Source organism: Vombatus ursinus, unplaced genomic scaffold (genome assembly GCF_900497805.2).
Source record: "Vombatus ursinus unplaced genomic scaffold, bare-nosed wombat genome assembly UNPS02006779.1, whole genome shotgun sequence".
In the NCBI taxonomy this organism is placed as follows: Eukaryota; Metazoa; Chordata; class Mammalia; order Diprotodontia; family Vombatidae; genus Vombatus; species Vombatus ursinus.
Genome location: NW_020946557.1, coordinates 6956591 through 6974131, shown reverse-complemented (window position 1 = coordinate 6974131; position 17541 = coordinate 6956591). Strand labels below are relative to the sequence as shown.

Here is a 17541-nt window from a genome sequence, read left to right as displayed (position 1 = left end):
TAAGGAATTTATCCAAATAACTTATTTCTTTGGTCTTATTGAACATGGAGAGTTTTTTGTTTGATTAATTGTTTCTGATTCTTCCTTACTTAATCTGTCCCATTGGTCTACTTTTCTATTTTTTAACCAGTACCAAATAATTTCAGCTTTTCCTTATAAAAGTAATTTGAGATCTGACAGTGCTATTTCCAAGTCATTATTATTTTACTCTGACCATTACGTCTTGTGAGATTTTTACCCTTTGTTCCTCCAAATAAGTTTAATATTAAATATAAATAGTATTTTTCTAAATTTATAATAGCAATATAACTACCTCCTTGATGATTTGATTAATAAATCTGTAAATTAATTTCTATAGTGCTTTCATTTTTATTATGTTATGCATCTATAGATATCCCTTCAATTCATTTTCATTATTTATTTTTCTAAGAAGTGTTTTAGTGTTTTGTAATTGTATTTCTATATTTCTGTGCTTTTCCAAAGGAAAGAGATCACATATGATATACTATAGGAGTGAAAAACTGAGGGCAGCTAGGTGGTACAGTGGATAGAGCACCAGTCCTGAAGTCAGGAGGACCTGAGTTCAAATCTGGCCTCAGACATTTACTAGCTGCGTGACCCTGGGCAAGTCACTTAATCCTGATAGCCTCTGAAATATTAAAAAAAAGGGGGGGGGAGGGAGGGAAGGGGAAAAAAAGAGTGAAAAATTGACAAGCACAGTGCCTTATTCATAGTAGTACTTAAATAGTAGTAATATGTAGTATTTAAATTATTTCATTTTATTTTATTCAGTCAGAAAGAGACACAACACTGAGAGAAGTTACCTTATGCAGCTTGCGAAAGAACTCACATTTTTTTCTTTGCCTTTTTCCTTAATGTAGTAAAAATACTTATGTCAAAATAAGATATACACAAAAACCATCTGTAAATTATTCTGTGTTTTTCTTTTCATGTTGGTGTTTGAGACAATCTGTGAAAAAACAAGTTCAGTTTCTACTATCAGCAGGCACATGGTTATTTAGTATGTTCACCTTTTGGTTGTTCCCCATACCTTCCCTGGTGTTTACAGATGAAATAAAACCCAGGTTGTTGGCCCTCCAGTGAGCTTAACTGACTCCCAGGCATTCACATAAAATGAACAAATGGAATGGAAACATGGCATTATTGAGAATACTGTTTCACTGCTTTGTGACCATTTTCAATCTCTCCCAGCCCTGCCAGATTCCTGATGGCTTTGTGGCTGCCAGCTCTCCAGGACATATTATGATTGGAGGTTTGTTTGCAGTTCATAACAAAATGATCCATTCAGAAGAATATCCCAGAAGACCAAAAATCCAGACTTGTGAGGGGTAAGTAATGCCACAAAGAACACATATTAAATGTCAAGATTATGCCATGGGAGCCAGTCATGTTAATTGTTCCCTTTTACTCCTATTACCATCTAAATAGCTCTCATAAAATTGAAATCCATGAAGAACTTGATTTTCATGTTACATATGCTTTGTTAGCTGTATATATCCAGTGAATCAGTGAGAAACATTCATTGCTACAGAAGTTCAATGTATCCTCCAAAGCTAGGAATAACATATAACTTCAATTGATTTATTTTGGAGATTTTATTGAGCAAATGTTTTGAAAGGCTAAGAAGATGAATGAGAAGATATAATAGCCTATCCCTCACTACAAGCACATAAAGCAAATTTGGGTGTATCAGTGATTCCTAACCTGTTATTGTGTTAGCACAGGTGATTAAGCAGTGCATATTTTTAAATCATTCTCAAAAGAGGGTTTTGAACTTTACTCAGTAGGCAATAGTGAGTCATTGGGAGTATGTCCTAGACTTCGGATATGCCTAAGTCTACAAAGAATGATAATTAGTCTGGCAGTAATATGTATGTATGAATGGAGACAGTAAGTAATGAGAAAGGGAAGACCTGAAAGGAAGTTACAGCATCAATATAGGCAGATGATAAGTAGGATCTCACTGGGAGGAAAGCATAGAGAATAGAAAGAAAGGAATTAGTGCAAGAGGTGCTACAGGATATAGGAGTTGATGACTACTTGAACATGAGAGGTGAGGGATATTAAAAAGTTAAACATAACACCAAGGCTTCAAACATGAGAGCCTGAGTGAATGATGATACCACTAACTAAAGGAGTGAAGTCAGGAGGAGAAACTATATGTTAAAAAGGAAGCTGAGTTTGGGGCATGATGAAGTAGAGGTGGGCCTGGTCCCAGAAGAAATGTTGAGGGCCAGAATCTTCTACATAATTGTGGTGGTTAAAGCTATGAGACTGAATGAGAACCTCTAGGGTGAATGTATTTACAGAAAGAAAAGGGAAAGGGGATAAGGATGACAAAAGCTCAGCTTCCTTCAAGGGTCATCTCAGGTGCCATAGTCTTTCTTTTTAGTTAGCCTCCAAATTACATTACTTTTACTTTGCATACATTTTGTAGTATCTATCTATATCTATGTACCAGTATTCTAATCCCACCCCACCATCAAGGAATTGAATATAAGCTCCTTGAGGATGGAGGCTGTTTTGTTTTTGTATCCCCAGAGCCTGGCATAGCACATTGCATATATGTTAAGTACTAAATAAAAGTTGAGTGAATGCACTGATCTGGAGACAGATCTCTAGCAGCAGAGCTCTGTCCTTGGTCCTACTCTGCTCAATTTTTTTTTTTTAATCAGTGGACTGGATAAAGACATAGAAAGTACGGTCAAAACTGGATGGCAGAACTGGCAAGATCTTGAATATTGATTCTAATAAAATGACATGTAATGTGAACAAAGATAAAATCTTACACTTAAGTCCAAAAAAAATCAACTAAACACATATATGAGATGGAAAATCTGACATAATAGTTTATGTTAGAAAAGGACTATTAGTTTTAGATGCTTGAAAATTTAATGTGTTTTAGGATTATAATGTGGATAACCAAAAAATCTAATAATAGCACAGTGTCTAAAGGTGATAGTTCTACTGTATTCCAAACTAGTATGACCACATGAAGTCTATTGTATTCATCTCTGGCTTCCACATTTAAAGAACATTGACAAGCTTATGATGTTTAGCCAGGAAAAGAGAAGACTTAGGGGAAGTATAGACTCTTATAATAGGAAGGGACATGAAGAATCACTCAGGCCAACCATTACCTCCAACATGAATAACTATTTTCAAATACTTGAAATGCTGTTCTATAGAAAAAAGGGCTTTTGTGAGGTTCTTTGGGTGAAGGGAGGGTAGAACAAGGACTGATGGGCAAAAGTTTCAGGGAAGTGGTTTATTTTAACTCAATATATGAAAGAACTTCTTCAATTATTAGAGTTATTTTTAAGTTGAATGGAAAATTATAATAATTGCGTTGTCACTTAGAGATATTCAAACTTTAGCTAGATGACATGTCTACCACATCATGACATTTTTAACTGCTGGAAATAGTGTAGAGTAGTTTCCTAAATGAAGGTTGAATTAGATAAACCCTAAGATTCTATGAGTCTATGATTCTCTCTCCCATCTTTTTCTCTCCTCATCAAAAAAATTACTAAATAAGAAGTAAACTTTAGAGATTTTTTTTAGTATCAGGCAGTTTTATTCCTTATAAATCCCTCTAGTTTTTTATCTGATAGCCCACTAAGTCAGATTCCCTTAGAACATAGATGTATCTCATGATAGAAATTAGATACTCTGTAAATTGCCTTCACTCACTCCAGCTATACGTAATAGAGAATTAATTCTGCTCCCCAAAGTGTCTCCTTGGTACCCAAAGAATAGCCAAAGTTTGGAGACATATTTAACTAAGTCAATGAGGGAGAATAGAGTTGGCATTTTGCCAAAATGTCTGACTTGAAATTTTAAATCAAGATGACAATAAAATGTTCCATTCTGTAACATCATTGTGTATATTGATTTTATATATTTTATATAGTATTTATATGCATAAACATATGTATATCCATATAATAAAATTTTCTGAATTATAAACTCTCCATATAACTTTAGAACTCTCTTAGAAACTCCAAGAATGAAGAACTATCTCTTGAGAAAAATACTGAAAGCTGTTATGGGACTTAATTGATAGACCAAATACAATAAACCTTTTCCTCCCCATTGCAACATTTTGAAGTGAACATTTAATAGTGGTTTATCATCATGCCTCAAGTCTAGATATACCAAAAATGTTGATTGACTACATTTTCTTAACATAAGCAATGCTAGTGAATGAAAAAACAAGCTGCAGAATAACAATATGATAAAGTAAGATCCCACTCACCCTTACAGATAGACAACAACCTCAACACTTCCCTCATTCTAGTCAGAAATAGTAAAACAAATAGAAGTTGGCTTCTGAGTCCTGGATATAGCTATCACAAGCATCAAGTGAAACTAGACACTTTATTCAACAAGACAGGATATAGGCTCTCATTCAATCTTATTGATTATTATTTAATATATAATTCCAAATGAGCTTGATTAAAAATTTTGCCTGCTGAAGGGAGGTTAGAAGCAGCAAACTGGAAGGGGAGTAGGGATTGAGAGGCAGGATCAGTGACAGCTGTGAGAAAGGACAGTTAATAGTTTTTAATCTCACAGCCCACTGTCAGATTCCCTTAAAACATAGTGGTGTGTCTATGAAGAGGAGACAGAAACATTAAAAGAGCAGATAATCATAACGATAACCTAAAGTCATCAAGCCAAAGTTATGTTTATAATTTTCTGCTTCAAAAGTCAAAGTGTGCAACAGAGAAATATTTTCACCAAAAAGAAAAAAACCTCAAATGGACAAAGTTTGAAAAAAATAAGCTTCAGTTATCTGAATAATTTACTTATGTAGAGCATTTCATTACCCAAAGATCTCAGAGAAACAAGGCATCACTAGAGCTTATCAACATATAATGTCCTATTTAAAAAAAAAATACTTATTTCCTGACAGCTTTGAAATCTCAATGTTTCTTCAAACTCTTGCCATGATACACAGCATTGAGGTAATCAATAATTCCTCACTGTTACCTGGAGTTAAACTGGGGTATGAGATCTATGACACTTGCACTGAAGTCACAATAGCAATAGCCGCCACGCTGAGGTTCCTCTCTAACTTCAACTGCTCCCAAGACGTTGTGGAGTTTCAGTGCAACTACTCCAACTACACACCAAGAATTAAAGCTGTTGTAGGAGCCAGCTACTCAGAAATAACCATGGCTGTTTCCAGGATGTTGAATTTACGGCTCATTCCACAGGTATGTCTTCTCTTGAAATCTGCCTTGCTTTTCTATTTGTATCTACAGTGGTTAGCATAATGCTTTGCATGCAATAAGCACTTAATGAGTGCTTTTTCATTCATTTATAGTTTACTTTTGAACATGCATGATAGAGGTCTTCCCTGGGCAAGAGGACCTGTAAAGAACCTGGGGAAATGAGTTAGCCAGTATGTCATTTTTTGGTTAATGGAAATGCTGATTCCTCATTAGTTTAGAAAGGTACTTGTGTTGCCTTCACACAAAGTAGCATAAATTTGGAAGATCTTGTTTTCAAGTCTGGCTTGGCCTCTTACTAGGTATGTATGTGGCCTTAATTGAGTGATTTCATGGCTTTTGGGTCTCAAATTCCTCATCTACAAAATGATGAGGATACATTAGGTGGTCTGTTCTAATGCTAAAATTCTCTTCTACTCTATGAAAACTAGACACAGCAAAGGTTTTCTCTTACTCCCAAGAGGGCCAAGTAGCGTGAAGCATGAAGATCATAAGATTTTGAAATTTAAATCTAGAAAGCACTCTAGAAATCATGAATTTAAAATACTTTACACATAGAAAATGCTAAAAGATCTGTTCCATTGTTCATCTGTTCTTGGAGTTCATCTTTAAAGAGTTCTGGCCATAAAAGGTCATAAATAGTTACCTGTCATAATCAGGTGTCATGCCAAGTTTTCTGTAAACTTGTTTTCTCTTTCACTGTTTTTCCCTCTGAGCTTATAAGGGGATACTGCTCATAGTTTTCCACCCTCCTCCTCAGTAAAGTTTTTAGCGAATAAGCTTTTATTCTAACCTTGTTTTGCCCTTGTTTTTATGTCTCTTCTTTTGATAAAGATCAAATATTTGCTATAGCTGCAAAGCTTCACCTCCCACAAGATTTCTCCCACTCTTGTTTTAAGATCATACAAAATTCTTTGATAGATGTAACAAGGATTTTTTTTTTGTTCAGTGGTTCTCTGGTTAATAATATCAAGTGATATATAAAATAGAAAGAGATATGCTCATCAAAGGTATTCATCATTGTCATGAAGGATGTCTAACATGAAGTCCAAATGTATGATGTACTGCCTATAGATCATAAATTCATTTATATGCTGTTTGCTTTGTGTTAATTGCTTGAAGTGCCAAAATATTACAGAGTGTACTAAATGAAAGACACAAACGCTCAAGAGTTCAGTCTAACAATCCTCACAGGAAAAAAAGTAAATAAAGAATAACTATTATCCAAATTACGAGGTCCAGTTAGATGTACAATCTATTAAGCTGGTTGGTCCATCAATACATATAGCTTGGACAGATATTGTAGACAGACAGTGGGCTGAGGCCTGAACTGAATGGAAGAGAGAGTGATAATATGATGTGACAGTTGACGTTATCAGTGATGATGGGAGGCAGTGTAGTGCAGTGGAAGCAAAAGAAGATTGGGAGTGAAGGTCCTGGGTTCTAATCCCAACTCAGTCACACACTACCTGTAAGATCTCAGGCAAATCACCTAACCTCTCTGGTCTCAGTTTCCTTATTTGTAAAATGAGGGGACTATAAGGTCCTTTCTAGCTCTAAATCTATAATCCCATGATTATAAGCTGATAGCAATTGAAATACTAAACTAAAATAAAGTTTACATTAAAAGACTAACATAAAGAAAAAGTTACATTAAAATGTAACTTTTTTCTGCTCAAGCGTGTGCGTGGAAGGCTATATGAAAGTTTTCTCTGTATTTCTACTCAAGAATCACCTCTGTTAAAAAATATCAGGTGCTAACAAACACATATTGACTTTTGCTACATTTCATCAAATAAAGTTCCCTAAACACACACACGCACACACACACACACACACATACACACACTGGGCTAACTAAAGCAAAAATATCTTCATAAAATGAAATAATCAGAATTTAAAGAATAGTATTTACATGTATTATGTGTATATAAGCAAAGGTATTTGACAGTATAGGTGAAAGGAATCAGAAAATAAGCAAGGATTTATTGTATACATACCATTTGCTCAACACACTGGTAGGTACTATCAGGGATATTTTGAAAAAGTCACTTCCTTCAAGGAACTCACAACCTAATTGGAGACAATGCTTTAGCACATAAAATTTTGTCACACAGAAAAGATTTTTTTTAAAAAAAGAAATTATATTAGGCAATCAGGTACTGAATGGTGTGGTTGGTAGACTATGGCTGTAGTAGGAATTCAGAGGGAGAGGTCAGTGAGGGTTGGATTTATTTAGTCAGGGAAAAAAGGACCTTGATGGAGTAGATGAGAAAATTAAGGTGAGGAAGAATTAACATGACTTCAGACCATTTAACAGCCACTTGGGACTCACCATCCTTCTCTATAACTGAATTGTTTGATCTACTTTTAGGTGAGCTATGCCTCCACAGCAGAAATCCTAAGTGATAAGATACGCTTTCCTTCTTCCTTTCGAACTGTGCCCAGTGACTTCTACCAAACCAAGGCCATGGCACACTTGATCCAGAAGTCTGGGTGGAACTGGATTGGCATTATCACCACTGATGATGACTATGGACGCTTGGCCCTTGGCACATTTGGAATGCAGGCCTCAGCAAACAACCTGTGCATTGCATTCAAAGAGATCCTCCCAGCTTTCCTCTCTGATAGTACCATTGAGGTCAGAATCAACCAGACACTTGAAAAAATCATGGAGGAAAGGCATGTCAATGTCATTGTGGTATTTCTGAGGCAGTTCCATGTGTTCAACCTCTTTAATAAGGCCATTGAGAGGAATATAAATAAGGTCTGGATTGCCAGTGATGCCTGGTCAGCAGCTGTCAAGATTAGTACCATTCCAAATGTCAAACGCATTGGCAAGGTGGTGGGGTTTGCATTTAAAGGTGGAAATATGTCCTCTTTCCATGACTTCCTCCAAAATCTACACCACTTGCCTAACAAAAAAAACAAGCTCCTAAGTGAATATATTATGCTGTTGTCATCCTGTTCACATGTTAATGACAATGACTTGAATTATTGTATTGCCAACTATTCTCAGGGGAACTGGGACTTCAGAATGGTGGAAAGCAATTTCTCCCTGAGAAATAACTTCCTGTTGGACAATGCTGAGCCAGGTCATGTCCACAGTGTTCAACTTGCCATATCTGCTCTTGCCTATGCTATTCGGGATCAATGCAGAGACCGAAATTGCCAGAATCCAGCTGCATTTCAACCCTGGCAGGTACTGTATGTCCAATTCAATTACTTCGTAATTATTCCTGCTTCTGTTTTTCTCCCTTATTTCATTAAAGCCTGGGTTTGTCTGGTACTTTCCCCTTCAGAGAAAGAAGTATATTTGCAGAGTTGAATAACCTAAAATCATCTCATAGTTCTGCTTTGAGAGAGATACATGAATAGGAACAGGGACAATTCTATAGGTATTGGGAAATCCGAGGTGAGGAAACTCCCTCTACCAAAAGAAGGAGGTGTCTTTTCTGCAAACTTAAGAGCTGCCTAGAACATTGAGATCAGCTTGCCCAGAGTCACTCTGACAATGTGTGTCAGTGACAGAACTTAATCCTAGGTCTTCTTGGCTTTGAGACCAGCTGTCTATCTACTGTCCTACTGCTTCTTTTTTTTTTTCTACTAGTGAAGAGACAGTCTTTGTTTCCAATAATGTTTATTTTTTAATTAATTTATTTTGATTTATCTACAATCATTTCCATAAGCTTTTGAGTTTTAAATTTTCTCCCCCTCCCTCTCCACCTCCTTCCCCAAGTTGGTGTGTAATCTGATATAGGCTATTCATATACATTCCTATTAAACATATTTTCACATTAGTGATGTTGTAAGTAAGAATTAGAACCAATAGGAGGAACCACCAGAAAGAAGAAACAAAACAAAACAGAAGAAAAAAATAGCAAATAGTATCCTTTGATCTGCATTCAAACTCCATAGTTCTTTCTTTGGATGTGGATAGCATTTTCCATCATGAGACCTTTGGAGATGTCTTAGTCCTTGTATTGCCAAGAAGGGTTAAATCTATCAATATTAGTCATCGCACAACGTGGCTGTTACCATGTACAATGTTCTCCTGCTTCTGCTCACTTCACTCAGCATCAGATCATACAAATCTTTCCAGGTTTTTCTGAAGTCTGTCTGTTCATCATTTCTTATAGCACAATAGTATTCCATTACATTCATATACCACAACTTGTTCAGCCATTCCCCAATTGATCGGCATCCTCTCAATTTCCAATTCTTTGCCACCACAAAAAGAGCTGCTATAAATATTTTTGTCCCACTGCTTCTTTAAGAGAAATCTCATTTTTTTTTTAAAGAGAAATACAGTTGAGTCATTTCCAAAATGGTTTCAATGTTTATGGTAGTTTTTCTTCAAATCAGGTGGTGATGATATCAAATGAGAAACTAAGTGATGGAGCCAGAAAGTTACTCATTCAAAACTAGATCCCAAGCCATTTGATTCCAAGACCTTCTAGTACTCTTCCCACTAAAAAGAATGCTTCCAGGACCAATGGATGACCCGTGATCTCAGTCACATTGTCAAGCTGTCTACTTATTGCAAAAACTTAACTCTGAACTTTCCAGTTGAGCTTTATCCCTCGTCTGCTGGCTGAATTTCATCAAGAAAACTATTTATCTCCTCTTTTACTCAATTTCTGAGTCATGAGCCTCCCTCACAAGATTGTGAGGGCCTACTAGTAACTCCTACAACAAATCACAGTTGTAATTGCATGAGATTCAGAGAGATTGAATAACTTGCCTACGGTCACACAGCTGTTAGTAAGTGTCAAGGCAGGATTGGAACATAGGTCTTCTCAAGTTCAATGCTCTATCTCCTACACTATCTGAAAAGAGTAAATAAGCCACAGGATATATATGCAATACATTTTGCTTTACTTCCCTTTCTGAAAGCATATCAAGCTGGGAGGAATTCAAATTAAAATTTAATTTGGATCCTGAAACTCTTACTGATTTTTTTCAAATACGTGCAAGTGAATGAGAATGTAACTTATGTCTTTGACAAATGACAGCTATTTTACCTAGTATTTCCAGAAATATGTGTTTAGATTCATTTGGATGTCTTGGGATAGAACTTGATTGCATACTTGAATACTTCAAAAGATCCAAAATACATCAGTGAAGATACTCTTTTTTCCACCAGCACAGATCACATGCCCTCTATGCTGTGGTAGACAGTTTCCATGAGTTACTGTGGCCAAAATAATTCATTGTCTCTTGTCCAACTTTCTGATGATAAGCCCCTCCACACTTAGTCCATCATCAGCCCATACTTAAAAACTTTCCAGTTTGTTAAATCAAGTCAACAAGCATCTATTAAGTATTACATACCAGGTGCTATGCAGAGTAGCCAACATTTGGAATAAAAATAACTCCCATTTATGTAGTGTTTTAAGGTTTGCAAAGCACTTTACATGCACTATTGCATGTTATTCTCATAACAAAAGCTCAGGTCTAATCATCTTCCTCTCTTTTCTGCTTCTCTCCCCCTGCCCCCAAACACTCGAAATGCCAACAACTACCTATTAGCTCTGGAATCTAATAGAAACTCCTCAGTTTGACATTTAAAATTCTTCACAGACATCTCCTTCTTATCTTTCTACCCTTGCACATTACTCCCCACCATGCAACAATTCTGGCCTATTTGCTGTTCCTTACACCAGCTATGTATGGAGAATACACTGTCTTCTATGGACACTGGGTGTCTCCTATGCCTGAAATGCTGCTCCTCCTAGCCTCCCTATCCTAGAATAATCTCTGACTTTCTTCAAAACTCAACTCAAGTATTCCCTTTTAGGGAGAAAAAAAGTACTAAGCAATAATAAAACTTTAAAAATTAAAATATGATATTTTTAAGCTCCTTTGACCTCAATCTGGAGAGTTCAACCAACCATTTTATTTCTATCCATTTTTATTTTATTTTTTTATCCTTTTTTTTTTCAGCTAGGCAATGGGGTTAAGTGACTTGCTTAGGGTCACACAGCTGGTAAGTGTCAAGTGTTTGACACTGGGTTTGAACTCAGGTCCTCCTGAATCCAGGGCCAGTTCTCTATCCACTGCATCACCTACCTGCCCCTGTCCACTTTTATTTTAGCTTTAAAACTCATTTTTCAAAATCCCAGACAGAGCATTCTTAGAGCAGCAGCTTACATAAATTAGGACATGGAAGAGTCAAAGGAATTTCTAAAATAATAATAATTGCTTGAATTAACTTGTTTGAGTCCCTTGTTCTCACCTTATAAATATAAGGCCTTTAGGAGAATGAAGTTAAAAATCACAAGGAATTACTAAGGCTAGAAGCCAGGGTCATGTTTTGATTGCATACTAGCAATTCTCAACCTGTTTTTGTTTTGTTTTTGCTAATGGCACCACATTCTTTGCTACAAGGCATCCAGGGACACTAAACATTTGAGTTGGCAGCAAAGAAGGATTCCCAGAAGTCTGGTCTCTAGACCCATTACTGAAGCCTTGAGATTCCTCTTCTTCATTTATTTTCCCAGGATTCCCAGCAGAGGAGGCAAATTTACATACTAATTTGCAACTGTGAATCAAGGTAGGACAGGAAGCAAATTGCAACTGGGGTGAAGGTTGGGAATTATGGAAGTCTTAAGGTGTGAGGAGGAGTTGAATGGCACACATGGAGAAATTCGGGACCTGCTAATGTGCTGTGACACATGATTGCATGTATATAAAATTACATATAGAGGATAATTATTTGAAGTATCATATTGCCAATACTCTTGAAGAATTGGGCCTATAGTGGAAAAATAACTTGAGAAACAACTTCTTATAATACAATTATAGGGCCCAAAAGGTTTTGACTTCTACCTTTACCTGTTCCTTCATTTATTCCTTGGTGCTTGTAATGTATGTAGAGTTCAGACTAGAGCAAACAATGTAGATGTAGCTATGTAGCTGTGTGACAAACTTGGAGTTAGAAAGACCTGAGTTCAAATGTCACCTCAGACACTAGCTGTGCAGCCCTGGGCAAGTCATTTAATTTCTTTCAGCCTCAGTTTCCTTATCTGTAACATGGAGATAATAATAGTACCCACTTCACAGGGTGGTTATGAGTACCAAATAAGATCATATATGTAAAGCACAGTACAAATGTTAGCTATTATTACTATACATTGCTTTCAGGTAGATCCAGCTTTTCTCTCTGATGGTATCATTAAGGTATGTATGTAAGTTCATATGTACATGTGTGTCCATGATTGTATGTAGGTATGTATATGAGCATGTAAAAAGATGGATGCTCCGAAGCAGTATATTTGGAGGTATTTAACTTTTGAGGAGAATGGTGTCAACTGTTAATGATCTAATTTAGTCACTACAATTCACAATTTCCCGATTTCAGTCAAATTTAGTCCTGGATTTGCGTAGTTCAATATAATTGTCTTAAACTAATGTGTTAAAGAGCAACACACAAAATTGAAGAGGAAAGGACCATGAAATAATCTATCCTTTTACACTAAGGTATCAGTGACAAATAGATCTCTTAACCCTCCCAGTAGTATGTGCATTTTGTTTGTACTCATGTATGCTTGTCATATTCAAAGTGATATTATAGCCATATCTCTCCTATTAAATTATAAATTCCTTGAGGGCAGGTAAAGACATATTTATCCTCTTATTGTCTCTAACGCTAGCACGGTAGATCTTTAACAAGCATTTGTTGAATGAATCAGGATGCTAATGATTCATTAACTCAAATGAATCTCTAAGACACCTGGCAGCATAACAAAGTAACCTGAAAAAAAATAAGATATATGGGAAGAGCACTTAACAACACATTTGAGAATGAAGTCCACAACAAATATGTGAGCTCACAATATATTGATGGACAAGATGGAGAGATATGAGCCAAATGATGACACAGCTGGGTGAATTTGAAAATGGTTGAACAAATAGACCCAAAGAAGGTTGATTAATAGATTAATGTCATTCCAGAAGGAGATCTCACTTAGAGACACACTGTGGAACCTAGTCCTTGACCCTATCCTTTTCAATAGCTTATAAATGAATTGAATAAAACTTTGTCAAATGTGGAGATGGCCAATGGAAGAATAGTTAATATTCTGGATGATAGAATCATGATCCAAAAAGATCTTGAGGGACTGTATACCAATATACCAAATCTAACATACCAATATACCAAGCAATATACCAAATCTAATAAAATGAAATCCTAAAGATAAATGGAAAACCCTACACTTTAGTGAAAGAACTCATGAGGGAGATAAGGCCAAATAGCAGCTTATGTGAAAAAAGTGTGATTTTAGTGGTCTAAATCTCAACATGAATGAATATTTTGAAGTGGAAACCAAAAGAGTTAATGTAGCCTTAGGCTTCATTGATGGAAATACTTTGTTTAGAACAGGGAAATATATAATCATTCCAGTAAGCAATAAGTATTTAATAAGCACCTACTATGCTCCAGTCATCATGCTAAGTGATGGGGTTATAAAGACAAAAATATAGCAATCCTTGATAACAAGGAGCTTACAGCATCAGAAGAGAACATGTACACATGTAGATATGTAAAACTGTATGTTAAATTGACACCATGATTTTTTTCCAGGGGGACAGCAGTAACAGGTGAAAGAATAAGGAAACATCTCATGTAGAATGTAGGATTTGAACTGAGTCATGAAGGAGACTAAGGATTCTAAAAGACAGAATTTTCCAGACCTGTGGGACAGCCAGTGAAAGGCACGAAAATGAAAAATGGAGTTCCATACATGAGGAACAGCAATAGGCTACTTTGATGAGACTATAGAGAAAATAAAGAGGTATAATCTGTCATTTAGCTGGAAAAGTAGTCCCCATTGTATTCTTTGCACATTAGCTAGCATCTTTGTATATTAAATTTGTAAATCCTGCGTTCTAAACAGTACATAGACACACTTATGCATATCAGGAGGAGAGCGACTAGGAAGAATCAGGGACATAAAACCATACCATTTCCTAAATGACTGTAAGTATAAATTATTATTTTAATGGTGGTCACTTTTATCATGGTCTAATTTTAGAATGCAGCAAGTCCTGTGTGGTTAATGCAATTAACGACTTCCCCTGAAGTGGTTGCATGTGTGCAAATTTGCACCATTCAAATTTGCAATTATGTAAAATATGATCACTGATTCCAGTCCAATGGAAATAGGTGATGAGAATTTGAATAATTCAACCACTTTGAGAAATTCATTGTTTGAACTAACTGAGACCTAGCTGTAATGATACTAGAACTCTGGTGCTATTAGCTGGAGACTCTCAACTCTAATAGACTTTCTCACTGGGACTGCTTACAGTAGCCTCTTCAACAGTCAAAAGAATTGTAGATATTCTTTCTCATTCTGTGTGTTCTGTGTTGGGGCTGACTCAGGCCAGTCAGTCCCTTGGTAGTTTATGTTCAATATTGAGGAAAAAATAGATACTTGTGGGCTATTAAACAGTTAATGAGAGGAGATTCAGTTAACCATAACAAGAGAAGGATATTCAACAAGGATAGGTATTGGGAACCCTTGAGTTGAAGCAAACCTCTCATCACATCCACCAGTCAGGCATCTGAGGACCCCTCCAGGTGTTCCTCATGGCCTCTTCGTACTGAGGATAAGAAAATGGTGTCAAAAGGGTCATTAGTCTCCTGAGCAAACTAAGTCTCAAGAAATTTACCTTTTAAGGAAAAAGCTAGTTTAATGTGTATGTAAGAGGGGTCAAATATATTGCTCATACTACAGTGTGTGATTCCCGAATTCTCCAATGTGCATAATGAAAACAAGGCACCTGGAAGAATCATCTGTGAGTATAGAGGCTCTGACTGAGATCATCTAGCCTAATAGCATAGTATAGTATAGTAGTGTAGTATAGTATAGTATAGTATAGAATACTATAGTATAGTATGGTATGGTATGGTATGATATGGTATGGTATAGTATAGTATAGTACAGTATAGTATAGTATAGTAGTAGCTTCCATTTGTACAGCACAATTACCTATTATCTCATCTTATCCTCACAGCAATTCTATATATCCTCATGACGATTCTGGAACATAGTTGGGTCAGGTCATTTTATTCCCTATTTGACTGATAAGCAAACAGAAGCCCAGAAGTTAAGCAAATTGAAAGCAATTAGCAAGTATTAGCACTGAGACTAGATTCCAGGTCTCCAAGTATCCAGTCTCTGGCTCTTTCCATTTTTCCACAATGAGCTCTCTCTGCCCCTGATGAAGACAGTCATTTTATGAGAACATTTAGTCTAAGGTCCCAAAGCAACACTAGAATTTCTAATAAAGTGCTGCTGGAAACAAATGTATAACATTACAATAACGGTATGGTTTGAGATTCTCTTCTCTCTTTAAAGTGCTAATAAACATTGATATCCTCTGACAATTTGCGGAAGATGAGGCAGAGAACCAGAACAATGTACAGACTAGATAATTAACCAATCAACAAGTATCCATTAAGCACTTGCTATCTTCCAGGCACTGTGCTAGGTGCTGGGAATACAAATATGAAAGTGAGACAGTCCCTGGCCTCAAGGAGCCTAAATTCTACCAGGAAAATGTAACATGCTCTCAGATAAGTAAATACAGGTTACATATACCATGAAGGGGATAGTGTGGTGTGGTAACGGGAAGAAGCAGGAAAGGAGATACTTGAACTGAGCCTTGAATTGAGCTAGGGATTCTAAGAAATGGAGGTGAGGAGGAAGAGTATTTTAAGCATGAGGAACAACCTGTGGAAAGGTATGGATGAAAGATTTGAAATGTCATGTACAGGGAACAGCAAATTGTCCAGGTTACCTGATGCACAGAGCATATGGGGGAGAAATGCTTAAGCAATCTGAAAAGATAGGATGGAGTCAAATTATACAGGACTTTAAATATCAGACTAAGAAGTTTCTATTTTATCCTATAAGCAATGAGGAACCATTTAAGTTTCTTGAGCAGAAGAGTAAAATGATCAGACTTATGCTTTAAGAATATTAATGGGACAGCTGTGTAGAACATAGTTTATAAAAAATGAGATTGTAAATAGAGAGACCAATTATTATTGGTATACTATTAGAGACCAATTGTTGTTGGTCTGTCTGTTGCCACAATCCAGGAAAGAAGTGAAGGGCCTCAGTGAGAGGAGTGGAAGTGAGAGATATTGAGAAAGTACAATCTATGACATTTGACAACTAAGAGGAGTTAGTGAGAATAAAGAGTTGAGTATGGCTCTTAGGTTACCAACCAGGGGACTGGAAACATGGCGGTACAACTGACAGAAATAGAGGAAGGGAAAAGGAGAAGCAGCTAAGTGGATAGAGTGCTGGACCTGGAGGCAGGAAGATCTGAGTTCAAATCCAGCCCCAGACACTAGCTATGTGACCCTGGGCAAGTCATTTAACCTGTTTGCCTTCATCTACTGGAGAAGGAAATGGCAAACCATTCTAATATCTTTGCCAAGGAAACTCCATGGACAGCATGGTCCACCAGGTCATGAAGAGAGGTGGGTTTAAGGAGAGAAAAATAAGTTCTGCTTTGCACATGTTGGGTTTGAGATGGATATCTAGTAGCTGGAGATGTGGAGTTAGAGCTCAGGTAATCAGATGATGACTGAATATGGAGATCTGGGAGCAATGCTCATAGAGATGACAACTAGGTCCATGAAAGCTTTGAGCTTCCATGAAATCTCCAAGAATGTAAAGAATTTGTAGCCCATTAAAATCACTGATTTTTTTTTGTAAACTGTATTCTAGCCAGGCCTTCTCAATCCAGTACTTACTTATACAGTTAGTTTTTAAAATCCAAATGTATAACTTTATATTTGTCTTCATTAAATGTCATCTTATTAGATTTAGCCAATCATTCTTGCCTTATTCTAATCTTTTTTGAATTCCAGTTCAGTCATCTAATGTAGTAGCTACTCCTTCCAACTCTGTATCATCCACAAAGTTTTAAGCATGACACTTGTAAGGTACTGTCACTTTAAGATACTTCCTTTTTTTATATGCAACTATTTAGGGTTGGGGCGGCAAAAAGAAAAAGTACTTTGTGAAAAGAAAAAGAGTTATACCAACTGGTAAAGGATATAAGATATTACTGTCTCTGACATAGATGAACATTTTGGTGTCTGAAAGGAATAGGAAAAAAAATTTGGTTTAATAAAAGCTCCTAAAACATATGTAGGAAGAAATAGTTTTCAGATGGAATTCGAGCAGTTTGGAACAGAAAATAAACTATGGCATAAATATAATGGTTCAATCACTTTGTAAAAGCTGAAAGATGATGC

General features: G+C 36.3%; 1 protein-coding gene across 1 annotated transcript in view; it reads left to right on the top strand.

The window, feature by feature from the left end:
- Window positions 1-1155: 1155 nt before the first annotated feature.
- GPRC6A (G protein-coupled receptor class C group 6 member A) overlaps window positions 1156-17541 on the top strand; it is a 30736-nt gene continuing 14350 nt past the window's right edge. Inside the window, exons 1-3 of the mRNA XM_027848533.1 lie at window positions 1156-1349; window positions 4940-5243; window positions 7633-8460. Of these exons, the coding sequence (XP_027704334.1) occupies window positions 1156-1349; window positions 4940-5243; window positions 7633-8460 (1326 nt within the window). The remainder of the gene's footprint in view (window positions 1350-4939; window positions 5244-7632; window positions 8461-17541) is intronic.